This window comes from Glandiceps talaboti, chromosome 14 (assembly GCF_964340395.1).
Source record: "Glandiceps talaboti chromosome 14, keGlaTala1.1, whole genome shotgun sequence".
Classification (NCBI taxonomy): Eukaryota; Metazoa; Hemichordata; class Enteropneusta; family Spengelidae; genus Glandiceps; species Glandiceps talaboti.
In genome coordinates, this window is record NC_135562.1 from 13,471,832 (window position 1) to 13,498,719 (window position 26,888).

The 26,888-nt window shown below is 35.7% G+C and overlaps 3 protein-coding genes across 3 annotated transcripts; 1 reads left to right on the forward strand and 2 right to left on the reverse strand.

Annotated features, from left to right (window-relative positions):
* Positions 1–9,460: 9,460 nt before the first annotated feature.
* On the reverse strand, positions 9,461–11,709 carry LOC144445958 (uncharacterized). The gene is made up of 2 exons (XM_078135613.1): positions 11,543–11,709; positions 9,461–10,915 (listed from the first exon to the last, which is right to left on the reverse strand). Exons 1-2 carry the CDS (start codon positions 11,648–11,650, stop codon positions 10,631–10,633), a joined length of 393 nt encoding a protein of 130 aa, XP_077991739.1. The 5' UTR covers positions 11,651–11,709; the 3' UTR covers positions 9,461–10,630.
* An 870-nt stretch (positions 11,710–12,579) lies between these two features.
* On the reverse strand, positions 12,580–15,810 carry LOC144445287 (uncharacterized). Its single transcript, XM_078134829.1, has 4 exons — positions 15,697–15,810; positions 14,937–15,081; positions 13,074–13,402; positions 12,580–12,671 (listed from the first exon to the last, which is right to left on the reverse strand). Exons 2-4 carry the CDS (start codon positions 14,975–14,977, stop codon positions 12,580–12,582), a joined length of 462 nt encoding a protein of 153 aa, XP_077990955.1. The 5' UTR covers positions 14,978–15,081; positions 15,697–15,810.
* A 1,439-nt stretch (positions 15,811–17,249) lies between these two features.
* LOC144445566 (endoglucanase F-like) lies at positions 17,250–25,789 on the forward strand. Its single transcript, XM_078135173.1, has 11 exons — positions 17,250–17,498; positions 18,742–19,072; positions 19,473–19,643; positions 20,147–20,331; positions 20,767–20,926; positions 21,388–21,484; positions 22,170–22,335; positions 23,054–23,198; positions 23,449–23,614; positions 24,161–24,351; positions 24,943–25,789. Exons 2-11 carry the CDS (start codon positions 18,844–18,846, stop codon positions 24,975–24,977), a joined length of 1,545 nt encoding a protein of 514 aa, XP_077991299.1. The 5' UTR covers positions 17,250–17,498; positions 18,742–18,843; the 3' UTR covers positions 24,978–25,789.
* Positions 25,790–26,888: the final 1,099 nt, after the last annotated feature.

A 26,888-nucleotide genomic window follows, 5' to 3' on the forward strand; every position in this document is an offset into this window, starting at 1 on the left:
TGACTCAGTTAATAGCATTGAAAAATTAACACTTTCTTATTTTAATGGTGGTTCACGAACTGACTCACATGGAATCTATACCCCACTGACGACATAGTGCAAATTTACGATCAGAATTAAAACATGCAAAATAGCAAATAAGAGTTCGTACAATGATAACAATTCCCAAGCAAATCCGCATAGCAACTGACTTAAATCTTGAAGACAGAATGGAAGTTATGGCAAAAAAGCAGGCCTTCATAACCTTGAAAGACCACAAGAAAAGTTTTGTCACAAGAAAAATCCACAACTGAAGATTGCATTGGTATATACATTGCATTGGTATATACATACCAGGTGATGACTATGGACTGGAAGGGAAGTTGACAATGAAATACATGTAAATTTGATAATAGATCTAGATCATTAAAAAAAACGACAGCAGTAGAATTACCTACATCAGAAGAGTTAAAAGTAGTCACAGTAGTAAATTCCAGTGTTTTTGTTCTACAGTGCCATTGGTCACACTTTTTACACAATTCTTATATGCTACAGTTTATTTTCGTTTTCTACCATTTCTTTAAAATGTCAAAATGTACATTAACGCAAGTACAACATACAACGGACATCATGCAATTACAATACACTATGCATCTGTGGTAGAAAGACTATCCAAAGTAAATGGTATGCTTAAAGATAGTGAATATCGTAAAATTGCTAGCTGGGATTAAACTTCAAGTATCACAGTTTACTGGAAGAGATGATATAAAAATGTTTAGGTTATTCCCATTTTTTGACAAATGCAATCTTCATGAAAAAGGAAGCCTTGAATAGATCAAATTCGAAGAAGTTGCTTTCTGACCTAGGGTCCAGGGTTCCCCGTAGACTAATGCCAAACCCATGTTTTTTTTCATTCTCGGCGATTCAGCATCATTCAGGAATGTAAAGTTGGTTTCTTTGTGAAAAGGAAAACTTCAATAAAGCAAAGAAGCTGCTGTGACAGAGCGGTTGATTATTTCTCTATGTTTTTTACCGACGAACTGTTTGAACGCACCCGACAGTGGACCAACACCAGGACACGACGAAAGAGGGAATGGGGACAACAATAGTGGACTAACATCGACGAGTTGAAGACGTTTTTAGGTTTGTTGATTTTTATTGAGATTTTTTGGAATGGTCGTATGGAGGAGTTTTGGCACACGCAGAGGGAATTGTATTTTTTCGATCTGCCGGGTGTTCATTCAGTTTTCGATTCACTCAGTTACTAAGGTATTTCCATTCCTGCAATGAAGATCAACAGCAGCAACAATAAAACACAGGGGCCACCTCAATAAACTACAGATACGACCACTGCTAAATTACATTTGGCAAAAGTTTCTAGAAGAGTACACTCCGTCCCATGATCCCATTCAATTTGTTTATGTATGTAGTTTACTTATTTTATTGTTCATCTTGTTCAGAGTTGAAAAGTTCATTTTTATTACATAGATTAATTTGCAATATTATTTATAACATAATAATGTTATAGTAGTATTTACTCAGCAAATTTACTCATGAAAATATTTCGATTTATTGTAATTATTTAGTGTACACTGTATAGTGATAACATTTCAGGTATATTTGAATTTTATTTCTTTATATTACTCATTTTTTTTCTTTTATTTTGATGTTAAAGAATGTTCCAATTATAGATGATTGCATGTGAAATTTGTAATTATAATTATGTACGTATTCAATATATTTTTTTTATTTGTTAGCATGTGAGTGATTTTTTCAGATGTTTCTATTATGATTAGATAGTGGTGTAAAATATTTAGTCTAACAAGATTGTAAGCTAAAATCCACATCAAGTGCTGTCACCTTATTGATCTACATGTAATTAATAACAAATGTCGCTTCCTTTACTAGAGTCAAAACTACTGTAGGTGTGGATGTTAGTGAAAAGCTCAACAGGATATCACTACAACTTCGAAGTATACTGTGGTCGTAACGAGGTGGTCCAGAAGTATCCATCCATGAGTTTGTCATCACGTGTTGTTTTGCAGATAACTGAACCCCTTCCCTACAAGGGTTATCACATTTATATTGACAGGTTCTACACAAGTCCCATCTTACTCTACGCCCCCCTTCCGAGACAACTATATGCTGCTGGTACCATCATGCCAAACCGCAAGGGTTTCCCTCAAGAACTGAAGAGGGAGAAGGATATGGTGAGAGGGGAGTACTTCTGGAAGATGGAGGCAACAACTGGCATGGTAGCAATGGTGTGGAGGGATAATTGCTCCCTTATACTATCTGAGCACTATCCATGTACTAGAAGTGAATGGAATGGTGGTCAACTGCACCTAGAAAACCGGGAATTCTGTTGAAGTGCCTGCAACCCCTATTGTGTTTGATTACAATCAACATATGGGGGGAGGGGGGTTAGATCATAACGACAGGATGACTGGGTTGAATCAGAGTTAGAAGACTTACCATTGGTATTTATGACTGGTAAGGAAGTGTATCATGTTGGTTGACTTCAATGAATATAATATCATCGAGGGCCATTTTATTCACCACAACAGAGAGGGAAAGAGAAAGAGAGACTACAGGGAGTTCATCAAACATCTAATACATCAGTTGATAGGTAATTTTTCTTCACATAGGAGGGTCTCACAACATGCCGTTGGTAAACGTCCATGTCGCCTGGATTCTGACGATCACAATCTGGAGGTAGCAGAGCATACAGATAATGCATGTGCAGTTTGCTACAAGAAGTTCAAGATCTTCACTGCAAGTCATCCAAATGTTCCCTACAAGGACTCTCCCTTCAAGAAGGTAAAGACATCTTTCAAATGCATGTAGCTTTGCAATGTGTTCTTGTGTATAAAGAGAGGTTCAACATGCTGGTTAGATTACCATCGCAAGGAGTATTGGCGGTAAGATCTGTTAATGTAATTTGCAGGTGCTCTTTACCCAATCCTTGTAAGAGGTAGTTGTATCACTGTGTGTGTGTGCGTGTGTACATATGCATGTTGCCAGTCTTGTTTGCCTGCCTACATAATACATGTAAAAGATGCCTACCATATTGTAATATTTCACATCTATTTATTTGGTTAATTTTTCAGAGGAAATTAACGGCACTTGGCAGATATATTGCATGTTGATTTCATAATTTGTCTGTTTGTTTTAGGGTGGGAACTGAATACAGCATATTACATTCAGTCTATCTGGCATATTACATTCAGTCCATGCCAGATAGACTGAATATTTACGTCTTATCAGGAATACCTTATTACAAGAGCACTACTTTGCATGGCAATAACTGTAGCAGAGGTAGGAGAACAGGAAATGAAGAGGAAAGCAGTAGAGAACAGGGAGAAAGAGGTGCAAGTGTAAAATAATAAACAGGTATATGATATCTTCAGTGACCTGAAAACAAAAAAGCAAGATAAGATGTCAACAACACTGGAGATCTTCAAGGGCAAATTTTCATCCTTTTGTCGGTTGACATCACTCGATACATCCCTTTAAGTTGTTCACGAGACCGTTAAAAAAGTTGAAGACAAAATAGAAAACATCACAACTCCCAAAAATTTTTCACTGTCACATTTATCATTCACATGCACACACTAAACGCAGACAGGAGAATGGTAAGGACCAAGACAAATAAAGAAAGACGGCTAGCTACCTGCCTCAATGCCAAACAAGTTGAAAATAAACAGTTGAAGAGAGATGTTGCTCAAGTAGAAAATGAAAATGACGAGTATATGATAAACTGTGAAGGGCTAGAGCAGGAACACAGTCATACAATGAGGGAAATGGAATACGTAACTGAAAGGTTAAAGAAGTTAACACAGAGTGATGGTATGGAAAACAGAGTGGAAATATACAGCAAACTTAAACTACAATATGAAGTGCTAAGTGAAACGCTCAATGAAGTACAAAAGGAATTGGCCAGAACAGAAAGGAGTGTTGTGAATTTTAAATAAGTAGCTCACAAGGTGAGATGAAAAAAATTAAAAAGATCAGGACACATTAGTGACACAAGCCAGTAGTATTGCATGTCTAGTAAAAGAAAAGAAAAAAGAAATTTGGCAAGAAAGTTACAGTGAACTTAGAATGGAGTATATTGAACATCGTGAAACACTAGATATATCATGAACACAATACCCTAGAGATGACACAGACTGAATTCAATGCTTTGAAAGCTGACAGGAGAGGGATCCAAAAAGGATAAGTTATCATAATCAGAAAATCCCTGAAAAAAGATCAAAAGGAAATTAAACTCAAAAAAGAAGTGAAGACGCTGAAATGGGCAAGGTTTCAAATACAACTTATAAACCTTATGCAAGACGATGAAATAGTTACCTACCAAGATGGACATTACACGGATGATATTAGGGAAACAATGATGGATCTCCTCTCAATGAATGTAAGTAAGTATGAATAAAGTCAATTGGGTAATCAAAGTAGTGCTCAAAAATTTAACGGGAAAACACGTGAAAAAATGCAGCATTGGGGGTTAAGTCAAGACTTCTAATTGAATTTGAGGCCAGATGTCTAGCACAACACCAGATTGATGGTGTGTGCACTGGGAGTCATTGATAAAATCATCACTGTCCTTTCTGGAGAGCCACAGAGGGAAGTAGTAGTATATTAGATCTTAACCACGACCACGAGTTACAGATCAGTCTGGAACAATGGTGTACTGATGTATCTTCTCTATTAGATGAAGAGCCAGCTTTTGAGAACGGTATTGACATTCATAAGGATGAAATTTACCATGCTGTATTTCACCTTGGCCCAGATATGGAGGACTCTCCAATACCATCTCAGAAAGATGCAACAGAAAAAGCAGATTTTGACCAACTATAACACAGGCTTGGAAATAATGTCCTACTCCTTGCTAATACTGGAACGACAGGCAGCAGATCAACTTCCATGAGGTTAAAGTATAATGCACCATCACAATATATTCAAAACATGGCAATGTACATGTACCAACAACAAACAGTCAGTGAGAGAGATTTTGGCCTGTTAGATATGTTAATGAGGAGCCAACCAGCAGCAACTACACTATCCTACGAAGCTCTGGTAATGTGGACCAACAATGCCACAAGGAAATGGTTAGATGAAAAATCACGAGAAGAAAAGGCAAAATAATGAAAACAGCCAGGGTAAATGCACGAAGAATTCTAGAAAAATTTAAGTGGCAAAAAGCAACATTAATAGTAGGAAAATAGAAAGTACTGCTAAGAAAACAAGAAAGCAAAGAGAGAAAAGAGATGAGAGATCAAACCAAGAAAGTTAGTATCACAAACACTCTGATAGGATATGGAGGAGTGTGGAGAACGGAAGAAGACGTGGAAGAACAGATGAAATGTATACCTGAATGTGAAAATAGGAAAGCACTCCTCAGCCAAATGGACTTTCATAGAACAGTTCTAAAATCTAAAGGCCCTCAAAAACTGTCAGCCATACTTGAAGTATGTGAAAACACCAAGCGACGACGTAGAGATGTAAGCAAAGAAACACAGAAGCAAAATCAACTTGAAGTTTTAGCTCTGAATCCAGTTGAGCATACACGTCCCCCAACTCAAACTACATCGACGATATCATTCGAAAACATACAGTTAGCGATTGATATGGAAAAGGAAAGGTTAAGTTAGGGAGGGAAAAGTGTCTCATTGCAACATCACAGGAAAAACTACCATCATTTATTACAAACCCTAGAAGCCTTATTGGACTACACATTAGACATAATTGTTTATCTGCAGACATCGAAGCAGCCTGGTATTGTGGTCAGTGTGACAAAGTTTGATGAAAAAGGAGCCATGTAGGACACTCTACCACGTCCAGTATGATGATGAGGGTGATGACAACGATCCCTGCATATTCCCTTTACTTCAGGACTTGAAGAAAGGCGACTTGATCATTTCATGAAAAGGAAAGAAAATGCCAGGAAACTAGGCTGTCGACACTGAAAACATCATCATTGTATAAATACATGTGTTTAAAAATTACATCACAATATTATATGCTAGAATTACAATCTACGAACAAAGGTGCATTTTAAAGATGAAATACTTAACTCATTGATAAATACCAAAGTACATGAATAAAATAAACTAAAAACTGTTCAAGATTCAAAAAGAAAGAAAAAAGGGAAATATAAAAATAAACAGCTCAAATGTACTCCTGACAAAATGGATCCTTGAAGATGAAAATAAAAATAAGTGGAATGAAAAGGCAATAAAGCAAATTGGCCGTGTCACTATATTAGGATGATACTATAGCAAACATGTAGTACAGTACCAGTTAAGCCATATAATCTACTGACAAATAAACTTTACGATTTTTAGGAGCTGAAAATATGAAAAATTGCACATACAATCTGTTGTGTAGTATACTATATTGTAGTGTAGAACAGAATCACAATCTACTCAACTCAGTATTATTTAGAATTCAGAAAAGAATAAAACAATGAATACTATTAATATTATACAGATTCTGAAATACTTTCAAAAACTTGGTACTACAGGACAGTATAGCATAGCATTGTACAGCATATAGGAGTAAGTAAAACATATTACATCTGTATAGTGTAGTAATTCAGTGATGTAGATAATAGCCGGTTACCAGTGACAACGCCCGGCTACAACAGCTGTGACCGGCTATAAATTTAAACCTGAACTGAAGATTAACATTTGGCAAATTCCTATCTTCAGAAAATTAAAATAAGAGTTCCCAAGTATAGTTCCAAGCAAAGAGTCTGTAAAAGGTAAACATGAGGATGATGAATGCACTGTTGCATGTGTTTATAAATGGATCACAATTATACTGCTGTACTTGTCATTAGCTTGTATTGAAGACTTTGCAGTAAATCAAAATACTTAGTGTCACAGTCTATTTATAAAAAAAAACTATCCGACATCAAAATCATTCAAACACATCCCATTCACATAGTATTATCAAAAGACATAACACCAAAGTCAGTGTTTCAGTTAGTTTTCCAGTTTTGCATCTAATCTAACCATTTTAGTTCTCTACCTAAACAATTATAAAAAGCACTCTAGTCTAAAGCACTTCAATATTCACAGAAGTTCTAAACGGTAAACCTGGTAGTTTTCACAATCATCCCCTCGGCACCGCCTCGGGCGTAGTCCTGCTTACATGACGGTGCACGAGTCTATATTACTGACTTGGAGGTAGGAGGGACAAATTGTCAGAATCGAGTCCCGGATTACTCCGCATGCAAGCTGGACTACCTCGTGCGCTGCACGCCCTCAATACTGTGACCGCCTATTTATATTTGGCGTCGCAGATCGCAAAGTAATTGTGTTTGGAAGCAAAACAACCCATGGCCCCAACAATATTATATTGAAGGCAAAATGGCTGCCAGCACACATGGGTAAAATAAAATACATGTAATGATGTATATGAGATGATTTTGAATGAAGTTTTGTACAGTGGAATGTTTGAGCTCTCCCCCCCCCCCCCCCTCATTTCGAACTGAATACACAATTGATTATTAAAATCAGTGTTACAAACAACATACCGTAGAGTACACACGGCGTAACATCGAAAAGGTTGTTCGTGGTACTGGTAGCTAGATCACGGAAGAAATGATTGATTTGTGTCCACGCTGTAGATATCGCACACTTCTACTTCTACCGTTTTCCCGCGTTCGGGATATTAGCACATTTCATATATCGCAACATTTATGCTAATAGCAAGGAAATGTATCTTTTACTGTTTTATACGACGTTCGCAATGTTTCCGCCGACGTTCATTATTGTGAAACGAAAAAGGACACATTATCTTCGATTTGCATATTTATCTTGTTGATTGAGTTTTATACTGAACATTCAATCCAAGGTAACTACTGTACGTGCGCGTGCGCAAGATCAGGAGTTTGAAGGATGAAGACGTCACATGTGTACGTACATCATGGAGATTGAGATTTTGAAAGGTTTGTGCGTTAAGCCAACAATTAGTAAAGGAATTGTTCTGTTGATTAGATATAAGACTAAATCATACCGGTATGGAAGAACTCGCAGGAAATATACAGCACTGACTATGAAAATGTGTTATTACTACTGTTATTGTTTCTTTGTTCATATTGACATACATCAGCATTGAATTTGAATACAATAAAGTATGAGAAAGGAACACTTGCGTACACATATTATATTATAATCAGGGCTCGAAATTCGCGGTAGTCCCGCGTCCACAGACTACCAATGTTTGTCTCTGGGCTACCAAATTACGAGAATGGTAGCCCGATTGGGCTACTAAGTTTTGAATGAAACTGTGACTTGATACTAAAAATAAGGTGCGTTTTATTTTCACGTCAATGTCCACGCGACTCGGCACGTGACCACATGTCAATAAGCTCAAAGTCAATACGCTGTCAACTGGCACGTATTGTCTGTCAAGTAATCTTTGATTTTTATCGATCGTCAGGAGCTCCATGAATCAGTAGTCTAACTAATGCAGACCCATCCCGCCCCCTTGCAATAGTTAATGTGGAAATTCTAAAGCATGACTTTGTATGTCGATCTAATCAGTAAAATACGGACTTCAACAGACCATTGACAACTTGCAGACACTTGCTCGTGAACCAGGTCAAAGTGAGCGTCAGTTTAACGAAAGTACTCTTGATGGCATATTCCGAGGAGGTATACAATACAATTGACAAACAATCCCGGTCGTAATAATGCCTACGAGCCCTCGAAAGTAGGTTTAATCAAATTTGTATCGGACCGTAGATTAACGAATTATAGATTTCTAAAGATCGTTTGAAGACTACCCCATACTTTCTGCCATGTGCGTTTTCGATCCATCGAATTGGCCTAACGATAATTTACAAAATTACGAGCGAGAGCAGATAACTATACCACCCTCGCAATCCATTTCCTGTTGATGCTACAGCTAGTGACAGGGGCATTTTGACGAAGGTCTGAAATACTAGAGAAAATCGCCAAAGTTAAGAAAGCAACAGAAATCCAACAGAATTGGTCATATTGCTACAGTAGAGGTTTGTGCAACCACACTATTGCCCTTCTTCTGCAAGCAGCCCAGTACAGAACAAGAGGGCTAAAGTATGTATCACCACCTCAGTGTCCTGTAGCTCCAACATCAAGGGCACAATGTTGGCACATACCATCAAGGCCAAGCCATGCAGTATCCATAAGGAAGCCATTTCAGAAAAATGTCTCAGCAAAACGAACCAGGAGGGTAGACAGTGTCCAAAGCAAGCTGTACAACCCTATTCCAGAACACAATTTTCCTGGTTATGGAGGTTTATTAAGCTATTCGATTCTTTTTGTTCATCTAAATTAATTATTTCAAAATCACTTAAATCATCATGGGGGGGGGGGGGGAGAAACTTCTGTCAGTGTGTATAAATTGATTAAGGAATAGAAACATCAAAGCACACAGCAATATAATGAAATTCAACACAGGTACTTTTAATACATTTCAAGTGTGTTTATAGATGTATCATTCAATGTAAATACATTTGGCAATCTTTGAAACGATACAATCCTACAAAGAATATGACAGAACCCCATGATACACGAGTGCAAGTGTGGTGTACTTGGGAATATTTGCATGAGTGCTTACAGTGTTTTCCGTGGCACTAACTTCCATGAGTGTAACGAGTGAAAGAGCAACAGGAAACACTGCAAGCATGAATACAAATATCCCTGAGTACCCACACTAACACCTATGTGGCATAGGGTTTGCACATGTTTATCCGAGAGTATAAATTTCTGTAAAAAATTACATTATGCGATTATGCACTTTTGTGTAGACCAAAGGTTAGCATTTGCTTATCATTTTTATACAATAAATGTTTTTGATATTGCACTGCTGTGCTAATACCACTAGTATAGGCATGGACCGGTGTAAGTAATCTCTGATACATATGTAGTAAATGAACTTTTGTCATACTGTTTGATTTGATAACAAACATCTATTGTGGCAAAACCAAAAGTTAAACAATAGTTATACTATTTCAAAGGGGAACCCCACAACAGGAAATAAAGGTATTTTCAGAAACTTTGGGTTATGGAGAGCCTCTTCATTATTTGATATCACATATACATGTATAAAGTACACTCGATTGCTAAATAACACCAAGTCATCCCTCTTAACCTCTCTTGTTCTAGCCGTTGCACACTGTTGCAATTGCTTCATGGGTCTTAGCAGGCATGAATATGTCTTAGATGGACATCATCTATTCATTACTCCTTAGTGTTTATTACCTTCAGATTAATAGTCATGAATATGCATTTTTCATCTAATATATATTCATGTCTGTTTAGACACATGAAGCCAGAGTATGTCAGTGCTAGAAGTTACTAGAACAATAGAAGTGAAAACAGTTTGATTTGAGTGAAGTGACTCTTCAGAACACAAAGTTTATGACAATACTTTTATTTCCTCTATGGGGTTCCCTCTGTACCTCAAGCAAAATACCATCAGTTAAATAATGTCACCTTGTTTAGCATATTAATCAGCTGTGAATTAATTACATAGAAAAAAACATTTTCAGTAAATGTCCTGAGTGGTATAATAATGCCACTTAGTAAATATTCAGTAAATATAAATTTAAGTCCTCTTTCAATTGATGACACTTTCTGTACAATTTGCACTCAAACTATTTTGGAGATGGAAACCACTTTGCAACTAAGTTACCAATCTGGTCTGAGACCAGTTTTGGTGGTATCATTTTCATTATGATAGGCAGAATTGTTTTAGAAGCTGACACTACCATCGGAACTCCATCCCAGAATTGAAGTCGAAGTCCCCGTTTTGGACAATTTTGAATTGGTTTGTCTTCATGATCAGGAGCCACTTCAAAGTGATTAGTTTCATGAACACCTGATTGGAGAATTACAGTAATAGCCTTGCCATACACTGCTAGGGTTGCATCTTGCCAAATCTGCAAAGGGAAACACAATGACGGATTGATACATTGATAAATGTACTCACAGATAGGTCTGTCTGTGTGTATGTATGTATATGCATGCATCCATGCATGAAAAGTGGCATTTCCAGTTCCGTATACATGACCGTCTTGCCATTTTCGGCAATTCCGTTGTGGGACTGTCATGTATAAGGAACTGGCAATGTCACCCTTTCATGCAGTGCAGGTACACACACACATATACATGCAAATGTGAATACATGCATGCACACACACACACATATACATACATACATACATACATACATACATACATGCATACATACATACATACATACATACATACATACAGACAGACAGACAGACAGATATGCATACTTTTGTTAATGACTGATATCACAAAATTTACTCTGTATATATGGCCAATGTCACGTTTATCAAATACTGTGAAGTTGTGACAACAATCAGGTTGTCACTTCACACATTTAATTTCAAAGTGGTTAAGTGACCTAGCATATTGTCCCACACCCATTCTTTAATATTTCTTCCATGCACTTAATGTACAACAAATTGTATATTATGAATAGAAATTATACATGTGTTAATATATATACAGAACATTACTGAATAGTTTTATCTCACCTTTTCTCCACCTCTCTTTGTAACTGCAGTTATGACAGCATTGCAAAATACAAGGCATTTCATATCATTGTCTGGTATTTTGGATTTTGAAGACTTGAAGTATTTCATAACATCATTTATATCCTTGAAGGAAATACTTGGGATGCATGTTCGATGATATTCTTCAGTTATGTAACGCACATCATCTATATCATTGGAAAAAAGGAGGAAGTTTTATATATCAAAAGGGTAATTCCAATTATAGTGTCACTGTCACGATTATGGAATTAAAAACATGGTTGAAGAGAATGGTATACACAAAATGACATCTAATACTTGCATTTTAGTGAGTAGAGTATAATTTAATTACTTTTTTGAACTCAAATTTGGATGAAGATTAGGTCTTTAGTTTGGCTTTTTAATTTATAAAACTATTCATTTCATTTTTCTACATGAAAATCAATGGAACAACATAGTAACTCAATATATTGCAAAAAGCTAAAAAATGTGAAAAATGTTATTGTATGTAACTAACAAACATTTTACACATTTATTAATGTTTTGGCATTTATTCAGTTACAAACAAACACTTCGCATAAGTTGTTTCATGTTGACTTTTTAAGTAGAAAGCCAAGATAAAGTTGTTTAATTAATTATAATTAAAAATCCAAAATAAATACCCAATCCTCATCGATATGGTCACTTTAACTGCAACAAAAGTTCAATCTCTTGTGATTTACATAAAAAGTTGCCTTGCTGAGGCTAACTCAAAGAAATAATATTTATCTTCATGAAATAAACACATTAATTTCAGAGTTCATGAATCCAAAAAATTGTCATATTCAATTTTACATTGATAGTATATTGTACAATATAATTTATAATAGTACTGTTACAATATGTTTAATATATTTTACTAAGTATTTCATTTTATTTATTTTAATGTGTACATCTTTCAATGCACTATTAAAATAGTATACCACTGGTGAAAAAATACTGGTGTGTTTGCTTGAATCATGAGATGAGCTGAGACAAGCCATCACGCAAAGACAAATTAGCTAAAGACAACAAGATAAGTTATCCAAAAACAACACTGGATTGGATGCTTCTGATGTAGATTGCCATGAATCTTCTATCAGTTTATTCATATCTGTGGAAGTTAGTCATGTTGCATAACAACTTTTCAGTTAATAAACCAACCTGTAACAGTTACACTCCATTGTTATAAGGTGCAGTATTTTAATCATTAAACTAGATTTCCACAGTGTTTATACTTTGACACTCTACCAACACTGATTTGAGTGTATGTCTTTGCATGAACATGGTCTCATTGCTGTGAGCAAGTGAGTGCATCGGTGTTATTTAAAGAGTTGTATCTTTATGTAATAACAACCAGCAAGATAAATAAAATGTTCTACACCCTAAATGAATGATATAGTCATATGCAATTTGCAAAACAAAAACATATATTGTGAATTACTTCTTACTGTGTCTAAACAAAACACGGCATGATCCTACACAGAACTATCTGGAAAGAACAAACACAACTTACATTGATTTTCAGCTGTTTTGATTTCAAGCTTTGTAGAAACCTTATCAGATTGTTCACTGTTGTCTTTGGATAGTGATGACACATCACCATTAACTTTGGAAGTCACATTTTCCTCTCCATCTTTCACTTCCACCAATTTTATAGTTGTAAATATTCCTGAATCTTCATCCTCAGAATCTTGAAGATTTAAATCTACATCATCCTTTTGTGGTGTTGATATTGGTGATGTTTCATCACTTTCTGTTTTAGTAGGTGTACTGTCTCCCAATGTGTCAAAATGCTTGCTTTGTCGACAATTGCATGGGCATCGAAACCTTGGCATGACAACCCTGTACAAGAAAAAATCGGAGTAATCTAAGCTTAATATATAGTGCATGAAGGCAAAGTAATTTATTTGTAATGTATACTACCGGCTCACTATTTTTGTTTGCACATGTAGCCTGTTTTAATATGGTGCTAGTGGAATACAAGATATATTGGACTAGTGTTGTACATTTGTAAATGGGCTATTATGCATGATGATTTGATGTTAATCTGTCCAACATGAGGATTGAATCCCAATTCAAATGGTGTAATGAGGTGTAATGTAATGAATATTAATTAATACTTAGGGTATAATGTCTATATTAATTAATTAGTTCCTGTGATTATAAAAACATAAAAGTATTTTGCAAAGTGTCAATATTTGATGAAGTGCCCTTACTTGAATTAATGACAACATTTCATGTCCACTTAGGTATGAAATAATACATAATTATGTGTTCATCAAGATTCATTAAAGGGACACAAGCTGAGTTTATACATTATTGGCCTCATATCCTTGCATATTCAAAAGGTACATGTACTCGCAGTTATTGTACCTACTGACGCATACTCAACCATTGCTTGCAAGTGACTGTACTCAAACCTGGTATTAAAATATGACATATAAACTATATAACATAATTTATTATATGTATAATGAAATGTTGAGGAAATGCCGACTATGCAATCAAGTGTTCTAACAAATAACAGCAGACAACTGTAATGCCGTCGAAGGCATAATCAGCATTGTCATTATACTAGTCTAGTTAAATTGAGGATTTACATATTTTCCCTTGAGGAACTTTACTTGTACCACTATAATTTGTCCAATATAGTGAGAAGGAGTAGAAAAGCATATGTGCAATCATAATGCCGCCCCTAGTCTGAATGGTCCAGTCACTTGGTCTACTTATTTATATAACCACTCACTAATAATAATAATAATAAAGGGAATTTGTGGTGTGCCTAATCTCACTGAGCTCTAGGTGCAGAGGACAAGTAATGATGACAAATTGATTTATTGTATGAAGAGATGAGATTTAAGTGTTGAGAGAAGGGCAATAAGGAGTTGGAGTACTGGAGGCTGGATGGGAGTTTGTTTCAAGTGAGCATGATCTTTCACCAAAGCGATTTGTGGTTACACAGGGTACTCTAAGACGACGAGAATCAGAAGAGGACCTGAGATTTCTTGACAGGCGATACTGGTGAAGAAGTTCACTAAGATATTTAGGTCCAGAACCAATAATCGAATTATAACAAATTGTTGAAAGTTTGTAATGTATGCGAGATGTAACTATCCATCATTAAGTATATTCCATAACCGGAAACAACACTTGGGTCTTTCAGGCTATCCAGACCCCACCCTATCCAAATCCCCACCACACCCTAACTACAAACAAAATACATGGTAGCTCAGGTAGTATGTTAACTACACTTGCTGCTATACAAATGCAAAAAATAATCTGCAGAGATCATTACAGTGATAAAGAACTACACCACAATATACATAATTGTATGTACTTATAAAATTGTAGTAAAAACATATTACCATATAAATACCTTTTAGCAATGTCCTGGTATTTTCCAAGTTTATCCTCCATTCAATCCTAAGTACATGTAGTACACCAGCTTGAGAGATTTGCACATGTAGCACAATGGTAGTAGCTTTCTCAAGTTCAGAGGAACATCATACACTTATCTCCAGCTGTGTGTTCACAACAGAATATAAAATTATCAGTTTGGTGTGCATTTGAAAAATGTGATATAGGCATACTGACCCATACACAAATACATAGACACATATATGAGTGAGTAGGTACGTACAAATATACACACACACACACACACATACATACATACATACATACATACATACATACATACTATTTAACACGGAGTTAATGCTAGTTCTATTTGCGGACGAATTAAATCGCGAGTTGATTATGACGTTGTCCATTCAATGTCAGAATTGAGTCCCGACTGTACTCCGTCTGCAATCAGGACTGGCTCACAACTAGTCACCTCATGGCCGCACTGACTACGAGGACGAGTCTAATATAAGGTAAGTTCTGTAGTAGTAGAATATTTAAACGATGACTTGTGTCATTAAGAAGAAACTTTCAGTTTGTTAAACGTATACGTGTACATGTATCAAATATGCCCTGGATTTCCATGTATTTTTATGAGTCATCGATGCATGCGATCATCATTGGCTAGAAATTAGAATTCCCCAGCATTCAATACACAAGTGTTTTGCCTTATATATGTTGCATATAAGGCATATTACGTTGCGACAAGTTTAAATACATTGTCCCCTTACCTGTTTTCATGAATTACACACCGTCGTTTCCTCGTAAAGTATGCATTTATGATACATATTCGATCGCTATGATTTCGTCTGCGATATCGAACGCTCGTTTATTTTGGACGACCTTTAACCTCTGATGTGACATCATGGAGTATCGCACATGCGCGGATGTCATAGAACCTTTCAAGGTCACTTCAGGTCACAAGCCAAGCACCGCAAATAACTAGACTGTCGACAGTCGCTCGCGCCTTTTTTCCATACGTTTTATCTAAACTCCGGTCCGGCGCAACACTAGTAATAGTATAATCGCAAACTGATTTCGAGGGCCGTATCTTTATATGCAGTGTCGTGTAGTGACAAGTTTGAATTATCTTGAGTGAAAGGTTGGTTTTGAATCGGTCACCATGTTTAAAATGTGCTGGAATGTAATTTTTCGATCAGACATGTACAACCAAAATATTTTCACTGAAAATTGTTAAAGTACCAATAATTAGGCATTGCTTATGTTAAACAGTGGCTGATAACATCCACGAGCAATGCAGAAAATCGTGACTGCCGTTGAGGGCGCTGATTTTTGGGCGCTAACCCAAAAATGATTTCATTTATCGTGTATAGCTAGAAAAACACGTTTATCTACATATCTACACGTGACGCGATGTTTTCAGGGTGAACGATATTACGAATAAGTTATTGTACCGGTTGATTGACAAAAGTGGTGAAATATCAAGGCCACTTCGATAGGAATCATGTATATTAGAACGCTGGACGATCCCGAAAATGGTTTAATCATATCATTAAATTAATTGACCAGTATGTTGAAATTTCAATATCTTTTTTATTCGTTGTCATTTTTGCGACATAATATTGATCTTTTAACCCCCTCCCCCCAAAAAAAAAAAAAAAAAAAAAAATGCGTCAGTGATAAACTTTGATAATAAGGTTTGGAAATTTAAAACTATCCTTTCAAACTTATTTCATTTATTCACTTATTTATTTTCTCGTATATGTTTTATGATTTAAAAAAATGTTAACGAAGCTCGGGAATGCATATCTAATGAAAAGGCAAACATTTGACTTTAAAATGTTCAAAATATATTCTTGAAAATAAATGTATTAACCATGACGTTCATCTGTAACGCATAGATAACAATGTTACTTGATGAAGAGTTTGATTTTGTTGTCACGTGGTGGGCTATAGCTTTTAACTTTGGGAAACCCTAATTATGTGGTGTGTGTCACTGTCTCACTATTACCGTTTGTGCAACATGACATAGGCCTCACATATCTTCAAATTGTAAATTTGAAATTAGCTTAAGCTTATAACTATTTGAAGCAAATGTATTGAACAAATTTCTCAGGATAATGCTTCATAATATGTATTGTGACTAAATAAAGTAGAGTTCAAAATCAGAAACTGGAAGGAATGCAATGTATGGATGTAGGCTACATGCTCAAAATCAATATGTACATTGTACGAAAAGCGAAAGTTACACACAATACCGTTATTGAGGCAGCTTGTACTATCGTCATCAATGACCCAGAATACACCTACGTGTATACGTCCACGTGCCGGATTAATATTATGTGTTTCCCAATAACACCATACAAAATTGTTACGTATAATTTCTGCGGAAATTAAGTTTAAATTTCAGTTGTGATAACTGATAAAACAGTCTGGGATTTGAGTGAACATTTCAGTCACACTGGGGCGTGTTAGTATTATCGGAAAAGTTCTAATTTTGGCCTCGATAACCTGGGTTCAATTCACGCCCAGTTGGTGTACAAAGAGCGCCATCTTGCATTGCGGGCTTGGGGTGAGTAGTCCCATTTTTTTAACTCGTTGAATTTTTGTGTACATTACATTATATTATCATATGCGATCACTTGACAAAAATATGTTTTAATGTTAGTTACAATACCTCGTTAGGTAAGGTGTACATTTGTTAGAAAAAGATAACGGTGTGACGAAACTGAGAACCGCTCTACTTGTGTAAATAACATCACTATAATTATAAACATCCACAACCAAATTGATTGCATTACATGTAAATACATGTACATGTGTAACTGAAAAAATACCGAGGTGTACACAGCTGACATTATAAATGTAATTAACAGAATTACAGTTTGATATTAAAAATCTAAACCATATATTACTCATTTCTTATTCATAGTTAATACATATTTCATAATAATGATCATACGAACACGAATAATAAACCAGTTCACATCCCTAGATATTAGTTATTTTGGTTGCTGTAACACGTGTGCAGGATTACACCAAGGGCTGTTACAAGTGATTAAATAGTTTGAAATCATTTTGTATGCAAAGTTGTTATAAGGAAACAGCTGCAGCAATGTTGATTTTATGTATTTAATAATCACACTTCATTGAAGACCAAGTAAAATGTAATTACACAGTTTTTCAAACAAACATGAATTCATAAACAGATACAAGTTGGATGGTTCCTTGTATGTATGTATGTATGTATGTATGTATGTATGTATGTATGTATGTATGTATGTATGTATGTATGTGTATGTATGTATGTATGTATGTATGTATGTATGTGTGTATGTACGTACGTACGCACGCACGCACGCATGTATGTCTGATGTATGTATGTATGTATGTATGTATGTATGTATGTATGTGTGTATGTATGTATGTATGTATGTGTGTATGTACGTACGTACGCACGCACGCACGCATGTATGTCTGATGTATGTATGTATGTATGTATGTATGTATATGTACGTACATATGTGTCTATAATATGTATCATGCATGTTCGGAAGGATGGATACATTGTTGGTTGGTTGCATTTGGTTGGTTGGTTTGTCGGTAAGTCGGTAGGTTTGGCTGTGTGTGTGTATGTATGTATGTATGTGTGTGTGTGTGCGCGCGCGCGCGCGTGTGTGTGTGTGCTTGCGCATGCGCATTTCAGTTATGGATTTTGTCTTACGGTGATATTGTAATATACATCCACATAGTAATTGCCACATTTGTAAGACTAAAGACCACGTTTTTATTTCATTTCTTCAATTATTCCTTAGTGTGCACGTGACTGGGAATGTGCCTCGGACACAACCACCTACTCCGACACTGAGGGAGAGCATAAAGGTTACTGGTTGACATCGAAAACTTGTCAAGGGAGCATGGCATCACAACCAACTGGAAAAGACATGCCTGATATTGGAGATATGTCACTGGGTGGATCTGAGAAAGACCCGGAAACATCATCGAATCAGTCAGCGAAAAATAAACCAGAGAAAGACAGAAAGAGAAAGGAAGGAAAAGAGAAGAACAAGGAAACACTTTCTCCAGGTTTTTGTGTAACCAAACCCTCGCCATATTCACTGGAATTAGCTTCTAAAGAATGTAAAAGTAAGTATATGTTTAAATGTTGTGTTGTGTTGTGTTGTGTTGTGTTGTGCTGTGCTATGTTGTGTTGTGTTGTGTTGTGTTGTGTTGTGAAAATCGTTCAAAAGTATGAAAAATATTTTCCCCATTTTCTGAAAGCTTTCCATTGCTACATCCGCAAATGTTTGAAAATTAACTTTCTTGCTTGTGTGAATCCACACATTTCAGCAATACAAAATGAATCTATTTAATTGATTATCTATTTTAAACAATAACGTTGCAACACTCTTGTTCATTATAAAGGTAGTTATTAAACTGTTATCGAAAAGCATGACTACCAGAGTACCCCATTTTAGATAACACCTTGTTTATGTAAGTTTGAATATTGGGCCTACTTCTGGAAATTAGTTATTCTTGATTTCAGAGAGTAAAGCTATTTATGATTATGGTGAAGTTCTCCACAAGTCAATCCTATTTTACGAAGCTCAACGATCTGGTCCTCTGCCTGACTTCAAACGTATTCCTTGGAGAGAAGATTCGTGTCTGGATGACACTGGACACAATGGCGAAAATCTGACAGGGGGGTGGTTTGATGGTAAGGCTTGTTTAGCAATTGGTAATTTACATATACGCCATCTTGAATGGTGCATCATGGGGAATGTATTTATCATATCTATGAGATGACATTTACTTAAGCCAGTCTGTAGCCATAGTTAGCGCCGTGTCGACCGCCCTGACCATTTCCAAACTGGTGTGCCATTTCTTGAAACTATGAATCGGAGTTTCGAATCCGACCATGCTTACTGACTGTTTAGAGTGCAGTTGGGCCATTGAAAGGAAAACAAATCAGGGAAATGAAAAAAAAAGAGAATTTGAATTTAAAAGTTTAATTTTGTTTGGAGGTGTTTTGACTTGAATGTATTTATTCATGTGAATGTGTTTATTTGTTGTTATTTTTTTGTTTCCTTTTGTTGATAAATTTCTGATTTGTTAGATGCAAGGTTGTGCATTTACAGGCAGACTACCATGATGTGTCATAGTTCATTATGTGTGGTATGTCCCCTTTCTTATTCAGTTTTTTCATTGTAACATTTTCAGCTGGTGATCATGTAAAATTTGGTTTGCCAATGGCATGGAGTACCACTGTGTTGGCATGGGGACTGATAGCGTATAAAGACTCTTACGAATCAACAGGACAGTTACAATTCATGCTGGATTGCATAAAGTGGACCTCTGACTACTTTATGAGATGTCATGTCAGTAAAGATGAATTCTATCACCAGGTGAAGTCACACGTACACCATCATAGCAAAAAATGGCATATTTTAAAGACACATTTGCAGTTGACAGGAAAGAAGTTATCACAATTTACATGTATTTATTATTTTACTGCTTTATTTTGTCATTTTTAAATCATTCATTGTCTTAAAATATGATTGTGAACTGATAGTATCATTGTGTACACAATCACTTTACTTTTTTCTACCGATCGATCCATTATTTCCAAGGTATTACGATAAGAAGGATAGATTTAAGTAAAGCCACCCTTACTCAAGGGACATCGTGCATTGACAACAAAGATATTCAGTGGCCATCTAGAATTCAAACATACATTCAAATACAACAAATTGAATCATTAAGCATTACTAAGAGAAATTCGTATATGAGTAGTTATAGCAGACAACTTGAAATGACCCCTCAATTCTTCATTCTATTAGGTAGGTGACGCAAACATTGATCATAAACGTTGGGGGCGCGCTGAAGATATGACGTTACATCGACCAGCTTTAAAAGTTGACAAGGACACACCTGGTTCGGATGTTGCTGGTGAAACGTCAGCAGCGTTGGCAGCTTGTGCGATCGCATTCAAAGATACAAGTAGGTGTAAATTTTTATCAGCGATTTGATTTTTTCATATGATTGCATTTGTTATTTTTAACGAATTACCATTTGTGTTAAGTACTTCTTTTATAACATGCAATATTGTCAATTATATGGAAAAAAAGAACATTTATTCTATTTTGTTAAGTTTCGTTTCGTTTTGCTGGAAGAGGCTTTTTCGCCATATTGTACGCTAGTTACATGGCTGGTAATGTTTCGAGCAAATTGTGTAATATACACTACGATCATTTGATACGATAACCCTTCAGAATTGATTCATCAATAATCAATTGACCATTCAGACCCATATTTACCAATACGAACACTTACAACGGTGAATTATTTTGGACTCGTATTCGAAAAGTAAGGCAAGCTGAATTTTAAGAATCATCTGACAAAATCAATAATGAAAGAAACACGTGACGAAACAGTAGTTTCATTTTTTTCCTCCAACTTAGATACATCCTATGCTGCATTGTTATTGGATCATGCAAAACAGCTGTACGAATTCGCCAATGAATATCGTGGAAATTACCCTCTTCAAAACCATTATCGGTAAGCTATGGTCTAGCTAGCTAGCGAGATAGACAGATAGACCGATATATATATATATATATATATATATATATATATATATATATATATATATATATATATATATATATATATATATATATATATATATATAGACAGACAGGTAGATAGATAGATAGATAGATAGATAGATAGATAAATAGATAGATAGATAGATAGATAGATAGATAGATTGACAAACAGATAAATATATGTAAATGATTTTTTATTGGATGATTGGTAGATTAACTGGTTTTTTGACTGACTCTGACAGACAAACGGGGACGAAAGGGGGAAAAACATTTAATTTTGACCAACAGATTACCGCAAGTAATCAAAAAGCAAACGTTACTGTCAAAGCTTGTTAGTTTAAGTATTAATACCAATTCATGTTTTCGATGGCAGTGAATACCACGGGTTGTATATGTTCATGTATACTAAATCGTATCACTATAAGCCAGATACGTTTTCGGCCAACAATAGCAAACTTACTGCGAAGTGTGCTTCACTAAGTAGTATGATAAAGGCACGTTTTATATGTAGCATGTATCAAAAGTTAAAAAAAAGATACACAATAAAATGCATAACTTGAGCTACCTTTAAAATACTATATTTCAGTGTTACAGCAATAATCTGACTTGTGGTGTAATGTCTGATCCAATTACAGAACTAATCAAACGTTTGGTAATAAATTAGCCTGGGCTGCAGCGTGGCTATACTTTGCTACAAGTGATAAACATTATTTAAACGAAGCTGAATCTCACTATGCAACGTTTAACCTAAGACGACGAGCATGGTCATTTTGTTGGGGTGACTCGTGTCCTGGTGTACAGGTAAATACATATGATAATCTCTGATGGGGTGACTCTTGTCCCGGTGCATAGGTAAATACATATGATAGTCGCAGATGGGGTGTCCTGGTGTATACACTGGTAAACGCATGATAATCGTCGATGAAGCAATGACAGAATTGAAGATCACGGCTGGGGTGTATATCTATCTGTGATCTTGAAGGACTAACGCTACAACAATATTTCAGCGATCTTGACTGCCATTTGGATTTTGGTCCTTTCAAGACTATTGATGGTTTTTACAACTGCTGATGCTTAAGACTATTGATGGTTTACACAACTGCTGGTGCTTGCCTGGCATTCCCCCAGAGAAGCTGGATCGCATACACACATACACATATTTAAATCGCAATTAGTCATATTTGAATCGCAATCAGCTCCTATGAAGACTCAATCATTTGTGTGTGTGTGTGTGTGTGTGTGTGTGTATACACAGAGTTTTATTCTTCTTTTGCCAAATAGAGTGCTTAAGCTGCTTTGAGAGCATATCACACACACACACACACACACACACACACACACACACACACACACACACACACACATCATTTCGCAGGCAAAAATTGGTTATTACTTTGGCAGCTTGTAAGGAAACCTTTATAAAGATATAATATGCGGCAAAATATAGACTCTATGTAACTAAAGTAACCATGTCTCTTCGCCTCTACAAATGTACTAACCACTTTTTGTGTGATTTCAGTTGCTGTTATACATCCTAACAAGCAAACAAGTGTACCTTGACAACTTTACCAATTATATGGACTGTTGGTTACCGGGGGGAAAGCTTCCATATACACCAAAGGGGTTAGTCTTCCGATCAGAGTGGGGCCCCCTCAGATATGCAGGTGAATATGAGATGCTACCACAGGGAGCAGTGAGCATATGTTGATCAATTATTTTATTTGGTTCTATTTTTATAATGATGGAATGAAACTGTTTTTTCCTGTTATTCTCTTTAGTTTTTTCCCTCCTTGATTAAAAACAGAATATTTGCTTAGTCTTAATGACAGTTGAGCAACGAGCTTTATTTTATTTACTGAATAACAACACTACAAGACTACTGGAAATAATTGATAATTGTCCTGTTTTTTGCAGCAAACAACGCTTTTGTGGCATTGTTGGCAGCAGACTATGGCATGAATCCCAAACGATATCGAAAATTTGGAAAAACACAGATTCATTATGCCCTTGGTGATACAGGTAGAAGTTTCATCATTGGTTTTGGCAACAATCCTCCCAAGAAGCCACATCACAGAAATAGGTATTCTTTGCCCAATCGATCCAAAGGCATTTAATTTAATTAGTCACTGGGGTATGATAGCCTCTCCCATTGAGTTGTCACAGAATGAAATTATGGTAATGTTGTGACGATTGTTGAATATCTTTTTTAATGCACGAAAATACAATGTATGTGTGTATGTATGTATGTATGTATGTATGTATGTATGTATGTATGTATGTGTGTATGTATGTATGCATGTTTAATTGTTTATTTACACAAATATGTCTAACCGAAAATGTGAAGCTACTTTGCTTCCAATTACAATATCTTATTTGCATACATACATACATACATACATACATACATACACACACACACACACACACACACACACATACATACATACATACATACATACATACATACATACATACATGTATAATTCCTTCAAGTGAATTCCTAACTGTATTGCATTACATGAATAATTCGATAGTTAACCTACTCAATGAACGTACAATTATGAACACCGGTTAATTGTATGGTGCTTAAAATCCAATAAGTAATTCTTCCTCAAATATCTTCCAGTTCGTGTCCTTGTCCTCCGGAACGAGGTGGTAACAGTCATCTCCTAAAAGAAGCACCAAATCCCTATGTATTACATGGTGCTATGGTTGGTGGTCCAGGTCAATATGATAATTACGTGGACGACAGGAAAGACTACAAAATGAATGAAGTGGCATGTGATTACAATGCAGGCTTTCAGTCTGCTATCGCTGGTGAGGGTAACTTTAAGCTTTGGTGAGATCATGCCAATAGTTTATGAATGAGCGAGCGAGCGAGCGAGAGAGAGAGAGAGAGAGAGAGAGAGAGAGAGAGAGAGAGAGAGAGAGAGAGAGAGAGAGAGAGAGAGAGAGAGAGAGAGAGGGGGGGAGGGGAGAGAGAGGGGGACACACAGACAGACAGACGGACAGACAAACAAACAGACAGACAGATAGACAGAGGGAGTGAAATGGTGATACACAGACAAATCTAGAGGGAAAGAAGGGAGACAAGTGCAAACTGCCAGAAGCACACGTCTGGCTGACAGAAGGTGATGCATGGCGAGGAATTTCGAAAAGTATGGCAGTTGCATACGTGCCATCGGTTGATGAATAAGATATAAACGTTTTGTTATGAAACAGAAAGATATATAAGATCATTTTTATTCTATAATACATTGGTTTTTTTTTAACAATCTTCCGATGCAAGGAGGCGGGCTTCGATATACATTGTCTTCCCATATAGATAGGGAATGGTGGCATGGGCTATCATATTCTTTGAGAAGTCAAATGCTTTGTATCAAATATGAATCGATCATTTTATTTCAGCATTGGTACACCTCGAAATAACTGGACAGCTGTAAGGATTCGTTATTATGAAAAAATATAGAATGCTGAAGACTTTTAGTTTCAAGATCCAAAGTGACGTCATGATGATATACGTTAAAGGAGTTTTTAACAGTACTATTTATTATATATTTATTGTTATTTATATAAAAATGCATGAGTAAATTATATCACACAGAACCAGTAAATTAACATATTAAGATAATTATGTAATAGGTTTTGGTTGTAGACAGGTTATTTTTATCTTGTAAATTGTGTTGTATATTTAATTTGTTTAAATTAAATGTTGTTGTTAATGTAACAAGTGTAGTGTAGACAGGGTATTAGGTTTACAAGTCATTGAGGTATGTTAAACGAGGAATAATCTTTTGAATAATAGTACTTGACACTAATTGCACGATTTTCATTTTACAAACATGTCAACTTAACGACTACATGTATCAGAAAATGTCATGTACTACAGTCGTCATCAACAAAGTCACAGAGAATAATACTCGAGTAACACGAGTTCCATAAATAATTGGACTTGAAAGAAGTCTCACCCATCATAGATACAGTGTACAACTATGAACGAGAAAGTGTTGTGACCTTCACCCCTCGACATCTTTATTTCAAACCGTATCATCGGATCGGCTTGGCTGTTCATGCCTATCCCAGACGAAATATTAAACTTGATGGTAGCAAGCACCTTTAAATAGTGCCATCAATGTTGTATTGAAATATTTCATTTGATTCCAATAAATCAACATAATAAGTCAGTTAGCTAACAAGTGGTCTGTCCACACTCTATAGTCATGCTATACCCTTGGACAATTTACTCTCTTCTGGATGGAGATGCTAAGAATATGTATGATGACATCACTTTGTTATTATATTAAATTTGTTATTACCTTCAAAGTATGAAATAGTACTTATTTTTCATTGTAAATGCACGTTTACATGATTATAAGTTATGCTATGCCAGTGAAGTCAAAGATATCCAAACACAACAAACAAACTATAATTAGATTGTGGTGGTCATATGAATGAGTGAGATGTGAGTATTTATTTTGGATTTTTAAAAATTAATATATGCGTTTTCTACTTCAGTAAAACTATGGCAAACAACGTATACCATGTTTTGGATGTTGGGTCTATTTTGATATTTTCATTACGAATTAGCATTATATTACGAATGTTTGTATATTAATTTATCCATCTAATTTTAATAATTTTACATTTTGTTTATCATGCTCGTCCATGAACTGTTTCACACTCACAAAACAAACTACCATTGTCGAAGGTCGAGCGAAAAATAGATTGCCATAATATGAAATGTTCAAGTTTATGAATTATGATCGTAAAAAAATGAACATAATTAGCTAGTCTTAATTATGGAAACAGCTATTCAGAATACAGTGGTATGATGCTTTCAATGTGAGATTAAAAGTATCTGCAAATTAGTCGTCTTGTTATGTAACACTAGTAGAAAAAATAGTACAGTTTACGACATTTTCCGTACTATAGTTCAGATTGAGTTCAATTCTGTACTTTTATGCTGATGAGGTGGACGTTTCTGTACTTTCCCATTAGCGCCTGTCTAATCGGATTATACTCGATCTGAAAAATAGTTCAGATTGCGAGTCGGAAGTGATTTGAATACATTTGCATTTAGTTCAGAATATATTCATGAGTTCACCCCCATAACTGGGCAGTAAACAAATGAATATTCAAATCTACCGTGCTTGCAATCAATACGTACATAAACGCTATACGTGTAGCTAGTGTATTCGATACATATGTATGTATATAAGCAGGCTTATGATATGAACTACATGGTTAGGACGTACGTAGATTGTAATATCACAGGGCTCATTTTGAAATAAATGTTCGTAGTACGCCTTTTCATTATGCACTACATACCGCCACCACTAAACGTGTTTCACATT

Excerpts from the sequence above, each read along its gene's own strand:
- LOC144445287 (XM_078134829.1), bottom strand. The coding sequence starts at position 14,977 with ATGGAGGATAAACTTGGAAAATACCAGGACATTGCTAAAAG. Across the intron at positions 13,403-14,936 it reads TACCAGGACATTGCTAAAAG|GGTTGTCATGCCAAGGTTTC; the intron begins GTATTTATATGG and ends TTTCTTGTACAG. Across the intron at positions 12,672-13,073 it reads CAAAACAGCTGAAAATCAAT|ATATGAATAAACTGATAGAA; the intron begins GTAAGTTGTGTT and ends TAACTTCCACAG.
- LOC144445566 (XM_078135173.1), top strand. The coding sequence starts at position 18,844 with ATGGCATCACAACCAACTGGAAAAGACATGCCTGATATTGGAGATATG. Across the intron at positions 23,615-24,160 it reads AAGCCACATCACAGAAATAG|TTCGTGTCCTTGTCCTCCGG; the intron begins GTATTCTTTGCC and ends AATATCTTCCAG. Across the intron at positions 24,352-24,942 it reads CTTTCAGTCTGCTATCGCTG|CATTGGTACACCTCGAAATA; the intron begins GTGAGGGTAACT and ends ATTTTATTTCAG.
- LOC144445958 (XM_078135613.1), bottom strand. The coding sequence starts at position 11,650 with ATGAAATACTTCAAGTCTTCAAAATCCAAAATACCAGACAATGATATG. Across the intron at positions 10,916-11,542 it reads CAAAGAGAGGTGGAGAAAAG|ATTTGGCAAGATGCAACCCT; the intron begins GTGAGATAAAAC and ends TTCCCTTTGCAG.